The sequence below is a fragment of the Schistosoma mansoni genome, chromosome W, assembly GCF_000237925.1.
Source record: "Schistosoma mansoni strain Puerto Rico chromosome W, complete genome".
In the NCBI taxonomy this organism is placed as follows: Eukaryota; Metazoa; Platyhelminthes; class Trematoda; order Strigeidida; family Schistosomatidae; genus Schistosoma; species Schistosoma mansoni.
Window position 1 is genome coordinate 12,250,007 of NC_031502.1, and position 20,012 is coordinate 12,270,018.

At 31.5% G+C, this 20,012-nt stretch overlaps 2 protein-coding genes across 2 annotated transcripts in view; both read left to right on the plus strand.

Moving 5' to 3' along the window:
• Positions 1–1,903, plus strand: part of Smp_141910 (putative sh3 and multiple ankyrin repeat domains protein 1,2 (shank1,2)) — a gene marked incomplete at both ends in the record, with an annotated part of 52,120 nt that extends 50,217 nt beyond the window's left edge. Inside the window, one exon of the mRNA XM_018788561.1 lies at positions 1,776–1,903. Within this exon, the coding sequence (XP_018654092.1) occupies positions 1,776–1,903 (128 nt within the window). The remainder of the gene's footprint in view (positions 1–1,775) is intronic.
• Positions 1,904–4,463: 2,560 nt separating this feature from the next.
• Positions 4,464–7,985, plus strand: Smp_141920 (hypothetical protein; the record flags this gene model as incomplete). The annotated part of the gene is made up of 3 exons (XM_018788562.1): positions 4,464–4,587; positions 5,449–5,927; positions 6,870–7,985. The coding sequence occupies 3 exons, from the start codon at positions 4,464–4,466 to the stop codon at positions 7,983–7,985; spliced, it is 1,719 nt and encodes a 572-aa protein (XP_018654093.1).
• Positions 7,986–20,012: the final 12,027 nt, after the last annotated feature.

Consider the following 20,012-nt stretch of genomic DNA (forward strand, 5'->3'; position numbering starts at 1 on the left):
GGTGATAAGTGTAAATATTTATTTACTAAATAACTTTTAACTCTGTAGACTAGAATACTCATCCATAATCAAAATATATACTCGGTACTAATCATGACACTAATGAACAATAAGCATATTTGTATATGTGTGAAAATGAATACATGTAAATACTAATATTGTTAACGAATTTCTTTCTTAGGATAAATCGAGACCACTGTTATTTTTACAGCACTCTTCTCACCTTCAACTTCATTTGTTTTATTGAGTTTTGTCTGCCAAAAGTCGACTGTCAGATTATTTCATTTTATATTATCTGATGCTTTAATTTCTATGCTTCTCTCATTACATCAGTCTGCAATGGAAAATAAACGAATAAAATTTCAAAACTCGGTGGGAATCGCTTTTTTCGCCCATTTGTTCTTATTTTTCTAAAGGCGGTAACGACAATAATGATTACTATTAGAACGTGGTCAACATTCTTTTCATAAAATCACATATAAAAAGAGTATGTTGGCTAGTTCAGGTGAGGCGTTACCCATTACTTCTTCCATAAAAAGGATAGTACTCATGAGTCATACATATGTGGGCGTAACCTCTTAAACAAATTCCTGTATAGAAATAAACATATACAATCAATAATTTATTAGTAATGCGATTAATAGTTATCTCTTGTACGTCATTAAGTTTGTTACTTTAGTAACCTTCTATAAAAATATGTTTATTGGCTGTTAAGTTGTAGATACTTGTCATTCTTTCCTGTCAAAGAAACAAATTTTAAAGTTTTAAGATACCAATCGCGTATCACTATCTTGTTAAATGTTCTAGACTATCGTCTAATTGTAAAGAATATGTTACATAAGCTAATACTGGAAACCATTCAAATTGGGCTATAACTAAATAACGACAAATCCAGTCTTTTGTATGAAACCGAAATGCTTTCATGTAAGCCGGAATTCAAGCACTGTTAAAAAAAAGTGGAATTATTAATCATCCGTTTACCCTAATATTTGAATAGGAAGTACATTCGCCCTTTTTGTGATCAATAGAACAAGTTTTTTGTCACAGAATATTACCCTTGTTTTAATTACGAAAATCGTATATGATATTTCAAATTACTCAACTGTGTAAAAATCGATATCCGCCTATACCGTCTTTAGTAGTTACAACTCATAAATGATTGTTTAACATAAGGTGTGTTTTAATAAGTGTTTCAACGCAAATCCATCTATGTAATAAGACAGATATGTGATTGGGTTTAAACAGCTTATTCAATCACAGGTTAGTGCAAGTGAAACAATACATTGTATACACAAAAAAATGCGTTTCATAGATATCAAGTCAAAGCCATCAATTCTTTAACTGAGAAGTCATTCATCTGCAACCCGTACAGCTATATGATCAAAAATATTGCATTACAATACCATGTATGTTAAGGTGTACGAAGAAAAGTTGATTGACGTCGGTGAAATAAACTGAAAATGATGAACTTACACATGTTACTTTTGAAGTGCCTATTATTCATAAAGTCGAAAGCTTAGAAAAAAGAGAAACATATTCACTCTAAGTTTTTGAGTTGATACTAGTAACATATGGTCATGTCAAATTAGAACAAATAGGTCTTTAGAAAATCTTTCAAATTTCATAAACATTTCTATCCAAATGCTTTTTTTTACTAAAATTAATTTAAATTGAAACCACAGTGAATTTACTAGAATTATTCTGTGAACGCTTTCAAAGAACTGTCATTGTTAAACTCTGAATTATGTGTATTAATTTTTGGCCTCTTTGTACAGGAGTATCCGGGAATTTTACACCATCTCTTGAGTGTCCAGCATCACAATACCTTGAAAAAGTTGAACCGCATAGTGCAGCAAGTAGGGCAGGTTTGAAAGCAGGTGATTTTATATTAGAGGTAAGTTAAATTTTAAGAAAATAATAACTCAAGGTTATTAGGTGTCAAATATGTGGTTGGGTTAATTCTAAGCTTTTAAGCGTTACTAATTACTTATCGAATAAACATTTTTAGGCTGGTATTAATTAGTATTTATTGGATTAGCCTATTCATTTAATTTCATTCAAACTAATGTATTTTAAAACCATCCTTCTACTCAAACAGCGGAAGAAGTAAAAAAAAATAATAATAGACGTATTTCACAAAAAGCTAATTAATTCCAGTGATTTTTAGATATTATTAAAGAAAAAAAAACAGGTTTTCGGTCTCGCGTGCGAACGCCTAATCTCTAGACCACTCAAAACCATAGGTCGACTGAAGTTAAACATTAAGATTGCTGGCTCAGTGATCGATAGGTTAAGCGTTCGCACTCCTGATCGAAGGTTCTGAGTTCGAGTTCCGTGTGTAAGATCGTGGATGTGAACTGCTGAGGGGTCCCATACTTTGGTGAAACGATCCTCCAGTGCTTCCAGGTTTTCAATGGTGATCTAGCTTAGATCGACTCTTGAATTCAACTGTTATATTTTCATGTTTTGCTTATTTAGTTTTGGAACCTGTATATTCCAGCTGTTGTTGTAATATGGTCATTTCAGAATGTAATTTTTGGTCATCAATCTGAATAGTACTTCTTAGATACAATCATTATTACTGTTAAGACCATTGTGATATTATATATGAAGCAAATTTGAATGAATGGGTATGGATGCAAGTATTTATACTTTTTATACAACGTTCTAAGAAACGTCTACTATGAACCTGGAAATTTGCTCAGATATGTTTGTTTGATATTGAATTTCTTCAGTTTGAGATAAATGTTAAACACTCAAAAATATCGCTCAAGGACTTATATTGTTTTAGATTAGAATGGAAATTTTGTTATTTTTTAGTTCGATTGTTGGAAAACGTTAAGATTCTATGAACATTGTAATTATCATGAATATTCCATGAGAAATAATCGACAGTAACTGTGTAGGGGATATATATGAAATTTCAGTGAAAAAGATATTTTTTAAAAAAGGCAGGCAAATAACACCGGTTTACACACAGTTTCATACCAAACACACACAAAGTTTTAAAACCATACTTTAAAAAACTGATCATATCAGCAGTGTAACGGGCTTCATAAAACTCCATGAATTCATTAGTTAAACGCATTCACGGCGTTTGTTTTACAACAGAAATACTTGATATACAAAACTAATTTTCATGAGAAAAGGAATATGATCCGTCAAAACTGACAGTAAACTAAGTTGTTTCTGATCGTAAATACTGGTGAAATTTTTTTAAAAAATTGATAATGGTTTTTGGATGAATAGATGCTTACGTACTTATAAATAAACGAAACACTATTCACTTTCAATATTTTAAAAATGTTTTTCTTAGATGTTATTGATTTATAAAGAATTTGACAGTTTCAGTATGTTTCAATACCATCAACGAACATTTAAAAAGCTGAGTACAAATAGTTATTTCTTCCCACTTAGAGAAATCTCATGAAACTTACGTCATTATGATGATGTACTTTAACAGGTTCTAAAGAATCTCTGTATACCAGCGGAAATAGTCATGAACAAATTAGTTGCTTAAAAGTCATTATAAACTGCATTGTTCGGGTAGCATTCATTGGTAATATGCAAACAAATACATGTAGTCCGTTCTTGGCGTTACTTAAATAACTAATAAAATTAGAGACTAAAACGAAAACATAATAAAGTCTTCGAATCTTTAAATTGAAGCGCCAAGATGAGTAAAATACTAATTTCGGATACAAATATCGACAATTTTTTGATGTATTTTATATCGCTAATCAACCGTCTGGTTTGTTTGAATTTAACAGTACGTGTTTAGTTACTGTTTTTAATAGAAGTAGTATAAAATTATATCGATCTTGTGTTATTATCAGAATATTGGTGGACATATATGGAAATCCGGAAAATCACTTCGAAACGTTTAACAACACCGTAAATACACTGTAAATTCAACACCTACATGATAATCCAGATGGTTGGACCCCAGTTGTTTTATTCGAATTCCACATCAAAACAGTTAGTGAGGACAAAGATGGAATTTTTCAGAGAATGGTAAACTGACTGAAAATGTATAAGCAGATTTATTATTATTATTAGTGATTAATAATTTAATTACTTCGTTTCAGTTAAACAATCCACAGTGTCGGTCGCATAATACGTTTTCGGCCGTAAAAGAGGAAATTCATTGGTTTGCTGAAAATTATATTATATTATTATTCTATAAAAATACAATCTATTACCTGTCTTTCAACGGAATGGATAAGTATTGTTATTTGATCGGCTGTCAGTGGTAAAGAATATTTGCGTCTGTGTTACTGTCGTTCCCATGGTCCTTCAAGAGCATTTTTGACACCGAAGAAAACATTCTAATATCGTATGCCAAAAAAAACTTTAATTTTATTTACATAATGTGAATAACTTTTTTCCAAAAACGCCAGTTCAGTTATTTATCACTATTTTATCCTTATCTCCTTCAGGTAAACAATATCAACGTTACTACAATGTCACATGAAGCTGTTGTCTCACTTATTAGAGGTTCCAGTGATATTTTAGGTTTAAAAGTGATAACTGTAGACTCTGATCAAATTAATTCAACTCCCAAATTATCACATCAATCAGTAAATAGTAAGTAATAACGAAAAAATATTCATATTATTTTTCCCATTATTTTGGCCACAGTGATATTGTTTCAATGTAAAGGATGAAAATACTTTGTTTATATGCAAACATAATAACTTATATTTCAAGAGTAATATCTTATGACTCAGCAATCGACATTGACAGAATAGAAACTCATAATAACTAATCTACCTAATTTTCACTTGCTGCTTGCTGATTTGAATTTCTGGTGGGAGTTACATGTTTAAATATTCAGACATTTACAAACGATTCCATTTTTTTATAATAGCCTGTAAGCAAACTGGCACAATGCATTATTCATTTTACTCCTAAGCTCTATGGACGTCTGTTGTTACGAGTGGTGTCCAAAATCTGATACTGATACACAGTGTTCGCGCTAAACCCCCTCAACTGACTAGGTCAGCGAAAACACAAGAGTGAGTTGGACGATGTATTGGGCCACTGAATAAAATGCACGTTCATTCATATGTATACCACTCTAATCCTTAGGAATTTTATCCATTTCCTAGCCAATCAAATGCACTTGTCCTTTAGGTCATTTCTGATTGTCATCGATCGACCTTCTCATCAGGATACTTCTGATTGGCTCTCCATATCAACTTCTATGTGAATGTGTACTCATATACTCTTAGAACGAAAGGTCTGACTTATGGTTTTGAGTCATATACATTTGTTTCAGTAATGCTTATTGTGTGAATACTATAAATGAGACGATGCACTATTTTTGTCAAATTTCGATTTTCTCAATTAATAGCGCCTTTACTTTCATTGCTATCGTTATAATTTAATGGATTGTTCCATTGACACAGGATTTCTTTTTTCTTGTCATTTTTAAACCATTTTAAGACCCATTCTTGACCACGAAAGTATTCATAATCAAAATTTCCTCTCTAGGTAACAGATTTTATGAATCTTCAGACAACATTTACAGTTCAAAAATAAAAAAGTCCAATTATGAGGATAAGTTTTCAAACAAATATTGTGTCTCTGTCGAAAATGATTGGCCTAGGAACACTGAAAATGCTTATAAAACTGTTTGTAGAGACTCATTTCATAGAAATCAGAATAATCTTTCAATACAATTAGATAACTCAACAAATAAATCTTCGACCAATGACTTTATTTGTGGAGAAAAATTAAAGTCTCTTCGACTAGAGCCCAGTTCATCAGTATCCTCAATGGCCTCACCTTCATATAGAACACCAGCCCCACCACCATTGTCAAGTAAACCAGTTCTAACAACTGGAACTTTATCTAAAAGTGGATTCCAAAATGGACCAAATGATAATAAAAAAGCAGAATCTAATCTGCCTATTATCCTAAAGGTAAGTATATTAAATGAGGATTTAATAGTTTTACTAGTATTGACAGTTTTATGTTCTACGACTAAATGTATCTTGCTCACTGGTTTTTCAACTTTAGAATCCTAAAACTGATGCAAGATTCCGATCGATATTATTATTTTATTTTCTTCAAACTACCTGCTTGTATGAAAGTGAACTTCCCACCAGTGATTGTTTCTTGATGGTTTTCAGAAACATCAATAATGAATCCTGAAATTCTATGTGAACAGTTTCAGAAATGTGACATTTATGTTCAAAACGTAAGATCCAAACAAGCTGTATAAAGAAACAGAATTTTTGAAAATATTTGTTAATAAATTCAGGAGTAAAGATAATTAACTCTCTTCGAGAATCCAGATTTTGAAATTTAATCCTTGTGTTATAGGACGAAACTGACATTCAGAGTTTTTAAAGTGATGTCAGTTGTTCACTGAAAATTCCTTGAATCTGAATGAAAATCTGTACTGAGATAAGATTAAAGACAAATAGTGAATATCTGAAGGCTATAATTACCGCTCCATAAGGGGAGATTGCTCCAAATGTTTTCTACCAAATGAAAACTGTCCAAATATTTTCCTGGCACCTGATTTTGGATGTATATTCATTTTATCTTAAAGTCATATTACATTTTGAGCCAAGTACTTGGTGTTGCGATGTCGTTTGACAGACTTTATCATCAATAAAATGATCGATAACCAAAATCGTTAGAAGCTCTGAGTTGGCGGTTCAGTAACTAGGTAGTCTGACACCTGAAGTGATCTCATTGTCACTGTGGCCATTTATATTGTGGTTGTCTGTTATTTGCAATTAAAATTAAATCATTTATTTTAGCTTTTTATGACTAGAATTTTGTTTAATCTCTTCTATTTATAGCAGATATTTTATCTCCTCAGTAATATTTAATGTGAGTCCTATGTTTTTTAGTCCAGGCCAACACACTCAGAAAAAATTTTCGATTCTGTAAGTAAACCTGAAAATTCCTTATCCTTTGATCATCCACCTCCTCCAACTGCACCTCCTATATCTTCTAGCAGCTTTAATTTAATACCATCTCCACCGCCACTAAAGAAAACTCCAAATAAAACGTCTTCCAATATAAACTCTGAATCGCCAACAGGAATTCTGAAAAAGACATCACATGATAAATTTTCAGAAAGTACTAAACCGTCTAAAAATTTAGAAGATACTCGGAACCAGGATATTTGGTCAGATCAGCTCTTACTCCCTCCACCCCCTCCTCCAGAGGAATTCGAACTAAATGTTACTGAACCGGTGACTCGGCAGTCTAATTGCCAGCAGAATACTAATGGTTATGATATTAACAATCATACTTCTTACAAAACCTTTTCATCATCACAAACTGCTAAGAAAACATCTTTTGAAGATAACCTTAGAAGGGCGGTAGCTGAACGCCGTCGTCTGATTGAAATGGCTTCTGGAGAGGATGACCATGATTCTGAATCAATACCTAATAAAAGCTATCATAGTACAACGTATACTGAGAATAACACAAGACCTTTAAAACAGCAAGAAGAAATTGTTTTATCAAACGAAAAGTCATTTAAAACAGCTCCAGAAAACCCACATGTTCAGGCATTATCTGGTATTTTACCAACAAACAGCACTATTCCTCCTCCGGAAAATTTTAAAGATTTTGATAACTCCATCAATAAAGTTCCTTGTAATACGGAAATAAACATTAATGACAAGGTTCAGATAGCAACTAAACCAAAGTTTCCAATAATACAATCATCTTTTACCAAAACTTTAAACAAAACCCAAGGTTCAAGAAATATTGAACAGGGTAAATGTAATTCGGTAAACGCATTGACAAATTACACAACCAATATCAGTTGTAACGGTACACATAAAGCTGATGTGTTGCGAGAGATCTCGACATTTAAACAGAACAATGTTACCGAATCGAAAATGAATTCTGGAAAATCTATTGGTTACCCTAGATCCACAACACCCTCATCGCTTCATTCATCACCTTATTTTATTTCCGAAGTTCCTAAAATAATGTGGTCTACTAAATAAAATCATTTCAAGAAAGTACAATAATCTATCTGTTGATTAACTTTCTTTTTCCTGTTACCATGTTAGTTAAACAGATTGTTAATACATGCTCAGATTCTTATTGTCGTACAAAATGAAGTACTTTTCAGGAAATCTATTGTGTTTTTTTTAACATATAATAAATAAATGTCAAATTGGTCAAGTTGTATAAAAAGAACAAAAAAACCAAATTTATGCTTGTCCTAACATAGAAAATTGTTAACAATATCCAGTGATTTAGTTTTTAATAAAGTAAAACAGCTTGGCATTCATTTGTTCATTCAGATAAGCCTGTTTAACAACAATCAATTGTTCACCAATCAATTAATACCCCGTATACTCTGAGAAGTGTGAAATAATCTCGACAAGTTTTTTTTTTAGAAAAAAACTATTTTATCTATTGGGTTTTTCTTTCTATTGATTTCTTTTCATTATCATGTCTTATTGTTCATCCATTTAGTTATTTATCTTAATTAAAATAACATTAAGCTGTACTGATCTCTTGGAGTAATGAATAATAAATAGCAAATTAAACGGATTTTCATTCGTTAATGTATTTTTTTTCAAATCCAAATCATTGTTTATTCAAAAGAATGTAATTTTTAATTTAAACAAAATGAACAGCAATAAAAACAATCAATAATTTTAATTCACTTAGTATTGTTTGTTTGAATCTTCCCACTGATGTTTAGGACTGCAACTGGTCAGTCTCTAATTGGCATATGTGCATACTGTGCATATCGACTCGATATTGCCTCATTTGAGAAGCACTGTAAGCAAACATTGATAGTGTTTAGCGGTGGAATGGAGGACTCGCGTTTCGTCCTATTTGGGACTCGTCAGCTGGATGTACCTGCATCTCAGAGTTGATTTTCACTCTGGAACTCGAACCCAGTACCTTTTGTTTCAAACGCCATCGCGTTATCCACTCAGCCACTGAATCCTGATAGCCACTTGCTTGTGCAATGGGACCAAGTTTAAATCCATTTGATATTATTTGTTTGAATCTTCCCATTGATGTTTTAGGACTGCAACTGCTCAGTCTCTTATTGGCCATATGTGCATACTGTGCAAATCGCATTGTAATCAAAGATGGACAGTGGCTAGCAGTGGAATAATTTCGTTATTTCTAGATAATTTCTTTACTTTTCATATTGTTAAAACGTCATTTCAGCTGACAACTAGATTACACCAATGAAATTGAATCAGCAAGAAGGTATATATATATATATATCGTAAGCAGTTATTCATTCCACTTTTTTGACTATTTTAACGGCTGGTTATCCTCTGAACGATTAATATTCTCGTGGGCGTTTGAATTTTATTTGACGTCCTTATAAGTTTGGTCTATGTAGTCATGAGCACTTGGTGTTAGTAATTTACTAATAGGTTGACATGTCCATTGACATTGAATTGATGTGTGTGAAAGAGTTTGTGTCGTTCGTAGTTTTTATTGTAATAAGACGAAAAAAATTCGTAAAATTTTAAAGATATCCATTCAGTGTATATGTTTTTTACATGTACAATATCCTGTCTCGTAAAATGTCCAAAACTATATAAATAAAATTATTCCACTGACTGCTCCAATATACATGCTACTTTTTGTTATCCCTCTATACTAAAAACTAAGATGAAAACAAAAGCTGTCAGAAATACACACCTGACTGGTATAAATGATAGCATTCAAATAGTGGAATGGCATTCAGTTTATTTACACTCAGTGCAATGCACCTAGGTGTACATATGGCGATACTATAATTTACGGAGGAGTCAATCAAAAGCGTTTGAGGAATTTCAAGGTCATGGAGCAAATTTCAGTACGTATTGCTCACGTGCTGTCGGTTCACAGTGGATTTTAGAGATGTTATAGTTGAGCGGCTACAATAAATGGGTCTACTAAGAAGTTCGTTTATTTGTAATTGTGTTAATCAAATGACTTGTAGACCTTGTTCAGACTACCGCGATGATGTTGAAGGAAGAAGTCTGCTAGGATAAGAACATTTTTACTCGATCCTGATTGAAACTAAGGCAGATGATAATTGTAGCGAACTGGATAATAAAAGTACCAGTAGCACTGGCTGCAGTATTTTCAGATGGTAGTGAAGCTTTAGCTGTTCACTGACATAAGTATTGTAGAGATATATAAGCAGTAAAAATGATAATTTTACACGAGCCGTTTGGGAGAGTCGAGAGAATCGTTCAAATATGCGACACAGACGAAACAGAAAACGAAAATTTAACAGAGGATGTAAAGTTAAAGAAGTCGAAAAAGTAATTATCCTGGAGTTATTCGTTTTGTGAATATCAACTTTGATGTGTGAACGATTTATAGAATTCGTAGGCGTTTATCTAGCTAGTAAAATTATGTTTGAAGGCAAATGATGTACGAGCCTTCTACTAGTTGATTCAGAACTTCTAACATATTCTTATACGTTTTAGTCACAGAACACATCAAGATAGTTTGTACTGTTACGAATAGTTCCGGGTGTAAATATTTTAATCTGAGAACACAAAACAGTGACTAACAAAAGGTTCTAAAACAAGATATCATCAGATAGAAATCATAAAACGTGAAATGTATTTTTAGGTGAACAACGATAAATATATCCTGTCAGAAATACTCGTTGTTCATACAAAACCGTCCTGTTCATACATATGTCACGTTATTTCAAGGAATTCTCGCTCTTCCATACAAGGGATGAAGAGTCAAAAATGCATCATTCACGTGATAACGTCTGTTCCGTAATCCTTCAGCATGATTAGACAAACACTTAAAGTGGAAATTAAACTGTATTTGTCAAATAAAACGGCACGGTTCCTTAAAGAAGCGCAACAGTGAGCCGTTAAATTCCAATTCCAGAAGAAAAGATTGTTCGCAGGACAGTATTATGATTAGAAATTATATGAAGATTATTAACAAACACCAATTCGTAAGGTGAATGTAACGTTCTATGTATCTGTATATATCATCTAAAAAGACTGATTACATAAATAATTAAATGAAGATAATTTACAAACAAATTGTAATCTGAATAATAGCTAGTAGTTGTTGCACTTAAACAATGGTTCAGTGAGCATAAAGAATTTGAATGTAACAGTTACAAATATTAGGAAGTGGTCATTACATTGAAAACACATCAATGACACAACAATCAAGGTTCAAACAAACAATACTAAATCAAGGTTCGTTGGACATTACAGGCTGATATTTTTCGAAATTTAGATCAACTACTGAATTTCTTAAGTAGTGTAATTGACGTACGAAATAATCAACTAGGCGAGAAATAATGGTCCTACTTACTAATGCATAAACCAATTGTCCATGAAAACAGTGTATATTCAGTTGGCATGCAAAATCACACATATATTTATTAGTTTTACCTTCACTGGATGTTAATTGGGGGAATAAATCATGTCATCATAAGTTTGATGCTGTTTGGTGTTAAACCAGAAAACGTCAATTCTTGTCAGTCTTATTTTCAACCTTTTGGTGTTAGAAGACAATGTATTTTAGCCAGTATCATATTCTTTATGTTCGTCTCTTTGGTTGTCCGTTTTAACGTTTGGGACAAGAGAAATATAATTTTTATATCGAACATGATATATGAATATGTACGTTACTTCCAAGAAATATAACACTGTCGTTGACCATAATTTGAACAGCAGAACGACATATAGAGTGAGAGTTAAAAGAACTACGCTTTATCAAAAATTCTACAAGTCATTCAATAAATAGGACAAAATATTTGGTCCAGAAAAGAAGTCACGAAAGCATTTTGAAAGACTGAATGTAAAAGTATATGAAACGAAATTGCAAACATTATTTCAGTCTATCAAGTCCTTCCATGTAGCAGTCTTTATAAAAACAAAGAGGTCATTTAGGATCAACTGTCAGCGTCCTTGTATTTTAGTTCAAAAGTAGTGATCATTGGTATCAGAGACAAAATGGGAAGCTCATTTTTACAAGTGCTGACGAAAATTTGACTTATTAGATCGCCAAACGAGACTGATCAGTTCGATCTTAGTTTGGAATTTATATTTTTGTTCAAATCTATTAAAGATCCCCTTAACGTTGACAGCTTTAGATTGACTTGAAGTATAAACGTTTGTTGGTCTACTGATGAATCTGGATTCTCGACTGTAAATAGTAATGTTTGATTTGAAGGAAAACAAAGATGAACTAAAAAAGAAGAAACATATTTCGACTACTTCTTCACATTTTAATCATTAGTTTAGTTCACAGGCGCCCATTTCAGTTTTATAATTTCGTTTTAAAATTGTTCACAAGCACTTACGTATAAAAGAAAACAAACATATTTACGACATTTTAAAAATGTGTTTTCATAATTATAATTTTGATTGAACGTTACCAATTGTGTTACAGATGTAGAGTTAAAAATAACGCATCTTAGTATTAAGCTTTCATGGCAGAGTGTAAGCAATGAATATTTGTTATGAAAATATTGCGAATCAAATATTTATGCCTGAGTATTAACAAATAATTGCGTTTCCGTTAAAACGGACTAATTTTAGTGTATGATGCGCTTTATTCAGATTTTCTTACTAGTTAATGTTCGAAAATCTCTATTACTGTCTCGATTGTATGATTTACTCTAAGGCTATTGCATTGCTCATTATTCTGATAAATGCAAATGTATCAATGAATTTGTGGATTCGGCTATTTTAAAAACTTACGGCAGAACTGTAATGAGTCAAAATTTTGATGACGAAGAAGATTTTTACAATTGTTCCACCGTAAGTGAAACACGCGTGTAAGAGTATAATAAATTATGTGATGTATAGTTGCATTTTTTTAAGCTAAGGTGCTCCCTGACGTATATACCGATAACAAAACTGATGATTCAGACGATTCAATAAAACATTATTGTTTTATGCAACTTTAGTTCTCACTAGTCTAAGCAAGGTTACTGAAAGACGAAATTAACTACAACAGTCAATATTCACCAACTTTTACTTTCTATAGTCACTTCTTTTATTTCATTTATTTTGAGTGCTTTGTTTTATGCATTTAATATATACGTTATGTTTGAAGAGACACTATATATATATATATATATATATACTCAGGAAAACCCAGAATATATTTCACATTAAAACGAAAATATGAAACACACTCCCGTTACAGCGTAACATAAAAAATAGATAAAACAGTGATGAGAAGTTGGATAAACAACGAAAATGTTCTTAAATAACCAATAATTGTGGAAATTGAAATTTTCCACAAGTAGTTAATCGGTGAATTAAAACGGAATAATAATTTTCAGAAACAGAAATATAAACAATGAATCATATCTTCTCAGGTAGGTGAACGAGTTCTACAAGTAACAGTTGATACGCATATCAAATAAGTGTATTAGTTTTGCGAACAATTTATACGGATCGATGTTGTTCGGCTTACTAAACTTGCCTAAGTACTTTATGGAAAGTGAATTGAAATTGTCTGTCAACTTACTATTACAAGTAATTTATATCGCACTATGTTTAAAGGACATGTTTTATACATGTGGCATTTCGAAATATTGTAGTGCGACAGTTTTCAAAGAGTCAGTTGCTCAATTTACTGGAATGTACATCCAAAATGAAATTGTTTTCTCCTGTCACAACGATTTTCTTTTTGATACTTCAAAAGTTGGGTAGACAGCAACTGTCTTAGAATAGCGATGACTTTAAGTGTGTGTTGATTAAATTTGGACCTGATTAGCTAAAGTACAAATATTTGACAGGGTTTTGAAATCTATGTTAAATATCCTCTGTGGACTTATATTTCTTTATTGTACATTAGCTTGGTTTTCCGTCCACCTACTGATTTCGTAAAAATAATCGAGATGAATAAATTTTAAAAATTCGTTCAAGTCTATTTTCTTTAACTGATCTGAACTGTGTCTATATTACATATAAATCACCAAATAATCAATATAGGGAGTCATGTTTCTTCCAAACAAAGACGCCTAGCCATTTGTGTTCTTCTCCAGTTGTCTAGTTTTAGACGTCAGGTATAGCTAGCCTAATATAGCTAATGATTTATAAGATTGATAGTTCTCACTGTAATATGACCTATAGCAGAGGATAATCTTGTGTTCACAGATGTCAGTTTACGGTATACACAGTACACAGGTAAAGTGAAACTAGAGTTGGAATAAAAAACTTTTCTTCCCAGAGGAGGATTGAATTATTATGACTATCGTAGAGGCATACTGAATATATCATTGACTAATAAACAGAGATGATAAGAGAAACAGAGTTTCGAAGTATGAAAGCTCATATGTCACTTTTAAAACAGGTTTCAAACCAATTGTTCACATAATTCGATTGATATTTGTTATATCGATTGAGTGTGAGTGCGGGCGTGTGCCCTGTATGATATGTGAAGTGATGATTCCCTCTAATGAGAGAGAAGTGAATTATCGATCAGAGCAATGATACACAAAAGCCGTATGAGCAGTCTTGAGTACTTATAAGTCCTGCTTTCTGCCTGGCCCAGTCAGTAAAGCCCAAAAACACCAACACCAGCCTCTGCAATATGAATCATTATTCTCAAACATACTGGGTTTATATATCAAACAAACTGACCACATCGTACCATAGAATAGAAAATAACAGTTGTACAAGTTTTAACCAAAAGTGGCTGTGAATAGGGGGAACAATAATTAATAGACTGATGATAACTCAAGAATGGTAAATCGTATAATAATAGTCTATAGGTCAAAATAAAGCTCATAATAAAAGGAAGATGGATATGAATATTTAAGTTACTTAGCAATTATACATCACATTAGTCTATAAATAGTTCTCAAAAGTTACCATTCATAATTCTCTTCGGGATATAACACTATTAAAGTTTTCTAAGCCAATCATCATCAACTAGACAAAAAATAAATTTCATTACTGTAAAAAAGATGTTACATTCACGTTTCGCGTCGATCAAACAATTTCATTATCAAAAATTTGAAAATAACTTCATAATGTTTCAACAACAGTAAGTTTATTACTCCGTGAATACGAATAACCGCATAGCTTTCTATGCCTGAACCAACTTTTTACAATCCATTATCTGTCATATCATCGCTTTTAATTTAATGAAAATTTTTTTCTGTAAACATTTCCATTATTAAAAGAATACCTCTTGAATTGAAGTAAAGTTATTATCTGTCATTCATGTCTCCTTACATATGAGCAAAATATAATGTGTGTGTGTGTGTTAAGCCAATGATAATTAGCTATTATTGTCGATCAATTTATGCTTCATTGAATATTAAAAGTCCAAAAATGAATTTAAAAGCTTTTCATAACAATAAAGAATATTTTATTATTTAGCTAATTGGTTTTGCTTAAACGAATCCAAACAATAACTTGTAGAATGAATTTATTTAATTTAAAAGAAACAACAAATTACATCCGCGCTTGTTTATTTCCATTTCAATGTCCAATGAAATAATTGACAGATACATTATAATGATATATTTATGTGTATATCTATTTGAAAAGGGCGGTAGAAATAAAATAATTTCGGACAATTTATAAACACAAATCGAATATTCAATATCTTTAATGGTATTTTTACTTCTGATATGATGTCATGTAAAATTTGTGAACTTATCTGAAAAGGATAACTATCGTAAAGATATTGATTGACCACAAAGAACTGCTAGCAATAATGTAACCTATATTTTAATGTTGTTTGCTTTTATGCAATATGTGTACATTTATCTTGCAAATGCCTCACTTTACGTGCCCTCTTCACTTAAATAACTCCTGAATTTTTCTAGAATATTTTCGTTCATGTGCCAGTGATTTTAGTCTATATTTCTTCAGGATTCTAAAGTTAAGCGAACTATATATTAAAAAGAATAAAATGTATTCAAATGGTTGTAAATTAAAACTAGGGGAAAATGACACTGTATTTCTGGTGGAAAATCGATCAAAAGTTTAATGATTTTGAGTTGTTCATTGAATAGTTGTACAAAAAGAATGCTAACAAACTCAATGTAAACTAATAAAGAGCAAAATCGTCTTATAAGCAAAGATGGATAGTGGCTAGCAATGGAATCCAGTTTGACACGCGTTTCGTCCTATTTGGGACTCGTCAGTTGGATGTACCTGCATCTCAGCGTTGATGTTCACTCTCTGACTCGAGTCCCAAATAGGACGAAACGCGCGTCCTGGATTCCACTGCTAGCCACTATCCATCTATGCTTTTAATGCTTGTGAATTAAGGCTATATCGAGACAATACGCACAGTATGTACAAATCCCAATAAGAGACTGATCAATTGCAGTCGAAAACACCAATGGGAAGATTCAAACAATTAATACCAAGTGAATTTAAAATCGTCTTATGTTTACAATCGAATTCCATTTTTCATAGTAACCCATACCGAGAGCTTTTATCTTCTGAATTGTTCAGTCACACTGGTATATATAGACATTAACAATTTTGATTTATTCTTAGTACATTTTCTTGTCTAAGTTACTGAAATTCACTTACGTGTCGGAGAAAATTATAAACAGTTAACGTTTTATAATTTTTCCTATTCGGTGTAGTTTATTATATACTACAGAAATTTACAGTAATAATAAAATATAAAGCAGATTTTCTATTAATAATACGGCTCATACCTATGATAAAAGAAAGAACTTGTTAGCCTTCATCAGAGGAGACGTTCTCCTGATAGATTCGTTTACTTGCTCAACTTAAAACACAAACGTATTTTGTACGCATCTCATATAGGTTCATCTAAATCTATCTAACGAATATATTCACATCATTATGTATTCATAATACTGAATTAGACTATGGAATAATATGGAAAATTACTAGGATTTTCGACTGTGTACCCCTGATATTAATTAAAAGTTGATACATTTTCTAAGACAAAATATATATGTGGATCTTCTGATTCTATCTAAATTTTAACGAAAAACCTTATATCTGATCATAAATAAATGTCGGTTAGCAGATATGAAAAAACGATAATAAATTTGTGACCACTGAATCTGTCAGTCAATAAGCAAAAGATCGTCATAAAACAAACTTCTGATGTAATGAGAGGAAGAAGCACAAAGTATACAACAAAAACTTGATATACTTTTTGTTTAAACAAATCCCTTGTGATTTTCAAATTGAAGCATCAGAATACTTTTTTTTGAAATTTTGATGTCATTTTCAAATAAAATATCACTTTATTGCACTGTGAAAAAAATTGAATATCAGGCATGAAATACATATATCTATTAGTGTTTCCTTAAATCATATATGAAATAAGGCCCAAAGTCTTAAGCATTTTCCAAGATGGTGATTCACAACTGAGTTACTCAACTTCTCTGATTAATCGGCATAACTAACAACATCTAGTATGATAAACCCAATGAATATTTATGTAATTTTGAATGCAAACATATCTTTTTATAAAGGAACAAAAAGATGCTTCTTCACAGTATATCGACAAATAAAGTAACAAATTTGGAATCCATCTTCACTAGACCTTATTGTTAGAATACGATATGAACATGAGAAGAACATTTACTTTGTGTACTTATCAGATTTCGCATTTTATTTTGGTCACTTCTGAATGCTGTTTGTACTTTCAACGTATGATATTGACCGGTAGTAATAAACTGAAGGTACCTGTCGTCAAATATACAGTACTTTCTTATTTCTGTCCATGAAATCGCTAGCCATGCCATTGTGTAGTAATTAGTTTGTAATAACTTAGTCTCATCAGTCAAACTACTTATGACTTTAGAATAAACATTATTTTCTTTTTGGTATAACTATTATGACTACTACACAAATTAAATAATAAGCGTGTCATGCAAGCCATTAGTAGTTCTGTTGAATGGTACTCTTTCAATTATTCAATACGAAACAAAATAAGGTAAACCAGTGTGGGTTTATACAAATTTCAAATGCCTGATAATTTTAGTAAATAGATACAGTTTTAATTTTACAAACATTTAATTTTGAACGACAGAATAATCCATATAAGCAATGTTGTGTAACTGAATGAGAACCAATTTTATTTCATTGATTTATGGGGAGTTATTAAAACCAATATAATGGTTCATTTTGATAGAAATGTTTGTTAATAAGGTTCATAAACAAATAAACAGTTCAAGAATGCCGTAATATCTTAATCAAGTGACATTGAGCAAAGATGGGAATAGTTATTCTATAGTCATCAAAGTCAGAAATAGTCACCCTTAGTGGTAACACAATAACAGTTGCATTCTTACTTATAATTTACTTATTGGAATTAGCCTTCTTTCGGAAAAACAATAAAGTTTTTTGACAGCTAGTTTTATAATCAATCCCTTTAGCTATAAAACACGAGAGTTTTATGTGTTTTGCATGATAAATCTACATATTTCAGTACATATACTACTTGATCAGTTTTAATGTTAAGCAAGAAGATACCAACTACATAGAGTTTTATAAACAATAACAAAATTATTATAAACCTACAGCTGTTTATAAAAAGATAGCAATTAAGTAGTAGGTGTTAATTATTTTTGTCATTGTAAAGTTTGTAGAGCTATATATGCTTTAACAGTTATTGTTTACTTTATGCCTACCAGTCATGAAATCTAGATGTTATTCACAAGAAATTTATTCAAGATAATAGTGGTAAACAACGGTTAAAAGCAGAAATTGTATGATATTCATGACTTGGATTATCTTTATTCCATTGAAATGATTTTCACATCCTAATTCGATCAACATTCATCAATGGTCTACCTGATGAAAGGAAAATTATGTACTTCATCGTGGTTTGTTTACATTTATTTTGAACTTTTAACAAATTCGCGGTTAGAAGTTTTTTGGAAGTTACAAGACTGACTCCAAGCAAGATAAAGGTAATGCTTTTACTAATCATATACTGTTCAATAATTACCCAGTGCGAAAATAATATTGAATGAAAGCTTAAAAGAAGTCTGCATTTCAAACAGTTAGCACGCCTCATGGTCTTTTGGAAAGCGGGAAAAACAAGCATTATGGGATGAAGTGGATTCATTTCATTTTGGGTGCTCAAGGTCTTCAGCAGAGACTCATTGCTACCTTTCGTTTTGTTATTCTTCCTGAGAAAAAAAACAAAATATTGCTTTGGTAAGCAGAGATGGATAGTGGCTAGCAGTGGAATCCAGGACGCTATATTGAGGCAATACGCACAGTATGCACATACGCCAATTAGAGACTGACCAGTTGCAGTCCTAACAAATCGATGGGAAGATTCAAACAAACAATACTGAATGAATTTAAAATGTTGCTTTGTTTATTTGACTTAGAAAGTTTCCAAACTTATTTTATCGACCCTACCAAATTTTATCTTATCTAAACGATGCGTTCATTGTTTATTTCTTATTTATGGTCATTATAATTAGTTTTCTTATTTTAACATTATTAAATTAAAGGTTTGGCCCCTTTGTCAATTTGGGCATCCAATTAATTGCGAATTCTCGTTGCCTCTTCAACTGTTACTATTATCATCACCATTATTATGTTTACTTTCGTTTTTAAGCAATCGGGATCAAATTTATGATTAAATATGACGTAATCATTTTTCTTGTGTTGTATTACGACATGGCTGTTCTGTTGTTTTTTCTGTCTACCTACAAATTAAAACTGAACGAATATGGAGAGAAACTGCAATTATTTTTCACTGGTAAACTACACGAGTTAACATATACTTATAAGCTACATTTTGAGTAAAACATTATTCATTTCCTCACATCACTTCGTATTTAGATTCAGTTTACCAGAAATTAATTAAGCTTACTTTTTTCCCGGCAATTCTTGTTCTTGCATTACAAAAAACTACATGTGAGTCGTTTTTGTTATCTAAGGTTCAACAACATCGAGCTCACTACATTATGATATATCATTTATATTTAGCAGATAGATAACTGGCTTCTCATTAGTATCTAAACTTAGTCACGGTATTTTCTAAAGAAAGTTAACTACCTTGTCATCGGCTTCAAACTTTAATATATC